General features: G+C 49.3%; 1 protein-coding gene across 3 annotated transcripts in view; it reads left to right on the forward strand.

The window, feature by feature from the left end:
- Positions 1 to 5,575, forward strand: part of CDK12 (cyclin dependent kinase 12) — a 78,469-nt gene extending 72,894 nt beyond the window's left edge. Inside the window, exons 17-18 of one of the 3 annotated variants that reach the window (XR_007459105.1) lie at positions 1,437 to 1,531; positions 3,317 to 5,575. Coding sequence is in view for 1 of the 3 variants with exons in the window: in XM_049635937.1 (XP_049491894.1) it covers positions 1,437 to 1,461 (25 nt within the window). In the remaining 2 variants the exon portion in view is untranslated. Of the gene's footprint in view, positions 1 to 1,436; positions 1,638 to 3,316 lie in introns of those variants that run through there. The other 2 variants (XR_007459104.1, XM_049635937.1) reach the window with 2 other exon arrangements.
- The last annotated feature ends 753 nt before the right edge of the window (positions 5,576 to 6,328 follow it).

A 6,328-nucleotide genomic window follows, 5' to 3' on the forward strand; every position in this document is an offset into this window, starting at 1 on the left:
CCTGATGTGGGGCTTGAACTCACAAACCATGAGATCATGACCTGAGCTGAAACCAAGAGTTGGATGCTTAACTGACTGAGCCACCCAGGCGCCCCCACTTAATTATTTAAACTCCTTGTTGCTTCATCTATAGATCAAGAATGATAATGTTTACCTCCCTAGATTTTAGCGGGATCAATTAAAGTGATATGTGAAAGGAAACACTCTGAAAACTGCCAAATTTAAATAAATATTATTTTAAGGTCTGGAAAAGGTCTGACTGCTGGAGAGAGGGAGATGCTATGAATCCAGCCCGGTCCTTGGCTTAGGAACACTACTGGTTTGTTGACTAGAGGGGTGTGATTCTTTGCCCTGTGGTCATTGGGGTGGGGAGCTATAAATCAAAATCAAACACAGGGCTAGCACAGAGGGTACGGAGGGTAGCACAGAGTATCCCTGTCATCTTCCCCACCTCCAGTCCCAGCTTCTGACCTCTAGTTCTCCCAGCCAACACCCCACCCTGACCCTCCACCCTTCTCCCCAGTCAGCACCTTCACTGCCGTCATACTAGATCACAGACTGTACAATTTCACCCTCCATACCCCCCTTTTCGGCACCTCCTCCAACCCGAGCCTTCTGTGGGAGACAGATGGGGTGTCTGCAATGGAAAAGGCTCTGGGCTCTACGCCGCCTTGGGTGGGCAGCCCCCCTCCCATCTCCCCAACTACTCCCGCTCCTTACCTAAGACACTCAGATTCACCCTGGGCAGCTTTGGGAGCTGCTGAGGATTCCAACACTCTTCCCTTCTCAGACTCAGCCCAGAAGCAGAGCCAGAATGACATCTTTCTCTGAGACCCAGCCCCCAGCCCCTCTTCATGGAATGCCAACACAAAGGAGGAAATAGGTTAGGAAATGGTAGGGCTCCATGGGACCGATGTGAAGAGGCAGGGAGGAGCCCAGAATCCCTCACTGAGGACTGGATGGCTAGGGTTTGGGGTCTGAGTTGACAGAGGAGGCTGAGACTAAGCGGCCCCTTTGTTCCAGAAATCTAGGGTCCCTGGAGGGAGGACTCAGCTTGGGGAGGGGGGAAAGGGAGCTAACATTACAGAGCACCAACTGTGAGCCAGGCACAATGCCAGAGACTTCCCATACCTGTACTCACAACTAGCAGGTGAGGTGTCAGGGTGAATAGGTGTCTCATGAGCTCTCAGCATCTCTCAACACAATTGACCAACTTCTCCTTTGATTCTATGATTTCACTGCCAATTCTCCTACACTCTGGCTGCTCTTTCTCTGTCTCCTTTGCAAGCTCATCCTCAACTCCTTGGACTCAGCCAAGTCCCCCGATTATACACTTTCACAGTACTGTATATTCTTCTTTCAGAGCACTTAGAACAGTGATTTCACACTTATTTGTGCAGTCATTTGAATAATAATAATCCTATTTCCCCCACCAGATGGAAAGTTCCACGAGGACAGTGACCACATCTATCTGTATTCACCAAAGTGCTCCCAGTGCCCAGCACAGTGCCTAGCATAAAGCAATTATTTGGTAAATATTTGTTGGATGAATGAATAAATGACAAAAGGACATCCCTCTGGCCTAAACTCAGTTTTTTATCCACTTCCTCACCCCAGAGTTGAGTCATCCCCAATGTATGGACCAGAGAACAGGGTGCCTGGGAGGTCAGGCCACCTCATTCTCCCTGGGAGGGGAGAAATCCATCAGGACAGGACTAAACCAAGTTTCAGGATATGAGGCCCCTACCTTACCAGTGCCTGGACCTGCCTGTATGCTCTCCAGCTTTTCCAGGGATGGAGAGAATTCAAAGTCCCAACAACTCTCCATGTGGGTCCTGAAATCACTCATGAGCTGGAGGAGAGGAGTTCCATCAGAAAAGGGTGCTCTGAAGAAAACCCCTCTTTTCTGCCTTAGCTGAGACTGCAGAGACCATCTGTTGCCACTCCTCTGTTTGCTCCTGTCCCGTTCCCCTGGACTTCAGAGAAGGAGATGGTTTGACCAAGTAGGAGGGATAGATGGTGAGAACAAGACAATCTGCTTGTTCTTTGAAATGTCTGGGGTGATAGTGATGATCCTCAGCTAGGTGACTGGAGCAGAGGAACACAGGAGCCAGCAGCCAGTCCTTTGGGGCTGTAGTCTTTAGGCCCTGGGAAGCAGGGAATGGACAAAATGACCTCTAGGAGGTGCCCAGCCTTCAGCCCAGGGGCTTTATCTGACATCTTTGCTGCCCTTGCCATCCGACCTCAAACAAAATACCTGAATCTGCAGGAAGTTAATGTTACATCAGGCTTGGCAGCCCCTTCCTCTCCCAGACCACTCCCAATTCTAGCCAACTGCCCATCCCAGAGCATCTCTCCCACCCAGCTTGGCATCAATACTCAGTCCTCATGGTGTCTTTGACCCAGTCGCCTTGTCCTGACAATGCCCCTCAGCACCCCAGTACCTGGGGTCGTGGATCTGGAAGCCACTCTAGGCATTGTTGCTCTCTCTGACCCCACCTGTTCTCTGGGTCCCTAATGAAGTAGGACAACTCAGGCTCTGGGCCAAGTCCCTATGTCCTCATCAAAGGCAACATCTGTCTCCTCAAAGAAGATAAGCCTGTGGGGAAGGAGGTGGGACAGGCACAGGGGAGAAACCCCAATCCTGCCTGGGCCCTCACCCCAGATTCCACTGCAGGCACAGATTGAGGGTGAGGAGGGAAGGCAAGACCGCCACAGAGGCCTATACTCACACATGCCCCTGTACAAGCCTTCATGCCTCTGAGCCCCAAATATGAGGGCCCCTCCTGGGCTCACCCAGCTACCTGGGCTGCTGCTGCTGCCAAGCCGGCTTTCTTTTATTCATGCGTTGTTTTATTGCTGGCAAATGCTGCTGCTTGCCGCTGTTAGAGGCGTTCCTGCCAAATCCATCCCAACATCTTGGCCTGGCATCAGGGCGGCATGCTAATGTGGAAATTTAAAGAGCCGCTCGGCTTTAAATCGGAATTTTAAATGAGCAGCAGTGCTCCAGAGGGACCCAGGCAAAATCGAACAGTATCTGATCCACCCTTCCTATTCCCACTCCTGTAGCATCACCCTAGTTCCTCTCACCTCTCCCCTCGACTTGGACACTAGATGAGGAAGTGGCATGGTACACACCAGGTCAGAGGATTTGATGCAAGATGGTCATCCCAGGAGCTGGGATCCCTCAACTTAAGACCAAGAGGGAATCCACCAGTTGCTGTCATGGGCAAATGGAGGCAGGGAACTTCAACACAAGGGATCAAGGCTGGGGATAGTGAAACTAATATTCCTACGCCACTTCCCATTTTACCAGGAAACAAGAAGAGAAGACCCAGAGCAGGAAAGAAGGAAGATGGAATTCCATGAAGACACTCCTGTGCAGTATACACTTGTGCACGCTGGGATATGTGCATGCAGGTCAGGATGCTTGCTGAAGCCCTGTGGAGCATGTGTACACGCAGCTCACTTATTACCCATGCACGGAGAAGAATTATTCACATATGCAGAGCAGTCTTCCCACATCCAGACCACTGTCCTAACTAGGTTGGTTTCTGCAAGTTGTTAGCCTGAGCCATGTTTTTCCATGAATCCTAATGCACCAATGTTCCCCAGCTCCTGGCAGCTACCTTGAGTCAGCCATGATGGTGATGAAGCGCCACAGCAACTCTGCCAGCATAGGGGTTAGGGATACCTGTGCTCATCCTGTGCACCTGTCTGGATTACAGTGTGGTGCCTTCTCTGGTGGTCATATATGACAAACCTATACATCTCACTTGGGAGAGGCGCTGGGCATAGCTTTGATTTCAGAGGAAAGAGGAGGCTAATGAGAGGTGAGAGAGGCAGAATCTATGCCTCTCTGTGGCCCCCTTTCCTCCTTACCTGTTCTCATGAGACAGGTGGCCCCTCATTATCAGAAAACATTTACTGAGTGCCTACCCTCAAGGAGACACTGCTCAGTTGAGCACAGTGCCTCACATTTTTTCTGAGCTAGGTTGATGACAGCCATTAAGAATCTGGATGTGCTGTCCCCATTGGAGGATCCACAGGAACTCTCATGGTAACCTCAGCCTTTTCCATGTTAGACTGCCAGGCCAAGGGATGCTTCCTGACCTTCCCCAGGAATCCTCCTTCCTCAAAGAAGCCAGCTTCTTCACGGACTGGTGTGGCTGCCAGCCAAGAGGCTTGGGGCAGGCTTGGGGCATGCAGCTGGCACCTGCCCACCAGATCCCCAAGGAGCACTCTCCCCCCCTCCAACTCCATAGCCCCATTCAGATGGCCCCTGGACTATAAGGAGACAGAGCTCACTGTTTCCCATTCCCAGAGAAAACTTCAAGCTGGAACACCCCTCACCTCCCTTTCCACCATAACCTGCTCCAAGATTCTCCACTCAGACTAAAGACCCACCAGGTACTTTTTCCAGACAGGACCAAATACTTAATACAGAAGGGGTTGTGCAGGAGCTGAGTAAGGGGCCTTTGGGGGAGAGGCTTGGGCTGGAATTATGGGAGAAGTTGCTGAGGTCAACAGATGGATGAGGAAGAAGAACTCCATGAGAAGGACATAGGACAGGGGGACACAAAGGGAGAAGGCTAAGTGAATCTGCTTCTCTCATCTAATTAGCAACATGCAAATAATATGCAAATCAATCCCTTTGTTTAGAGACCACAGGGCTTGTGTTTTTTGGATGTGTTCTACAGAGGGACCATCAGGCAGCATCTCTGAGGCCCTCAGACATGGAACACTCAAGAGGGAGGCTCAAGAGAGAGGCCAGAGTGTAGCCATCTTATTGTAGCTTATTCCCTTGATGAACTCACTCTCTATGGGCCTCAATTTCCCTATGTGTGAAATGGGACGACTGCACTGGATGGTCTCCAAGGCCTAGGGTCAGTCTAGCATTCTCTGATTTGAAGCCCAGTGCAGCACAAAGTGGAGGGGTTGATTCCATTCTGGGTTGGAAGCTACTTGGCCCTCTTCCCCCTGCCAACTACCTCAGCAGTTCTGTCATACCACCCCCTACGTCCCCATGCACCTGTCCTCCCAAACATGGACAATCTTCTAAAGTCAATGTTCTTCCTTACCCCTTTACTAACACTGTTTCCTCTGCTTGGAATGCCCTTCCTGCTTTAGCCCCTCACCTGGCTAATTCCTTCCCTAACTCCAACAGCCTTACCTACCTTCCTCTTCTACCTTCTGGGCATCCCTATGCACTGTTTAGTTCTCTCATTTCCCATTGGACTTTGAACTCCTAGAGGGAAGGTACTGGGTTTTGTTCAGGATGGAATCTCCACTGGGGCTCCTGGGTGGCTCTGTTGGTTAAGCTTAAGCATCTGACTCTTGATTTTGACTCAGGTTGTGATCTTGTGGTTTGAGAGATTGAACCCGAGTCAGGCTCTGAGCTGACAGTACAGAGCCTGCTTGAGATTCTCTCTTTCTCCCCCTCTCTGCCCCTCCCCTGCTTGTGCCTTCTCTCTCTCTCTCAAAATAAATAAATAAACTTAAAAAAAAAAAGCTGGAAACTCCATTGTAAATGTATTCATTTTCCATAGCTTCTGTAACAAATTACCACAACTTTGGTTGCTTAAAAACAAAACAAAACAAAAACAAAAACCAACAAATTTATTCACTCACATTTCTGGAGGCCAGTAGTTCAACATCAGTTTCACTGGGCCAAAATCAAGGTGTTGGCAGGACTGTGCTCTCTCTCTGGAAGCCCTAAGGGAGAATCTATTCTTTCAGCTTCTAGTGGTCTTTGGCATTTATTTGCTTGTGACTGCATCACTCCCAATTTCTTCCTCTGTCTTCACATCATCTTTTATTCCTCTCTGTGTGTATAATCTTCCTCTGCCTCTCTCTTATAAGGACACTTGTGGTGGCATTTAGAGCCCACCCAGATGATCCAGAATAATCTCTGCATCTCAAGATTCTTTTTTTTTTTTTTAATGTTTATTTATTTGAGAAAGAGAGAGCGCAGGCGAGAGAAAACATGAGCAGGGGAGGGGCAGAGAGAGTGAGACAGAATCTAAAGCAGGCACCACACTGTCAGCACAGAGCCTGACTCAGGGCTCAAACTCACAAACCATGAGATCATGACCTGAGCCAGTCAGACGCTTAACCGACAGAGCAACCCAGGCCCCCCTCTGCATCTCAAGATTCTTAACTTAATCTCATCTACAAAGATCTTCTTTTCCAGAATGGTAACATTCACAGATTCCTGGGATTAAGAGGTAGATATATCTTTGGGAGCCATTATCAGACTATCAAAGAGATCTTTAAAGTTATCATTTGTTAAGCATCTACCATGTGCTAGACACCATACATACATTTT

Source organism: Panthera uncia, chromosome E1 (genome assembly GCF_023721935.1).
Source record: "Panthera uncia isolate 11264 chromosome E1, Puncia_PCG_1.0, whole genome shotgun sequence".
In the NCBI taxonomy this organism is placed as follows: Eukaryota; Metazoa; Chordata; class Mammalia; order Carnivora; family Felidae; genus Panthera; species Panthera uncia.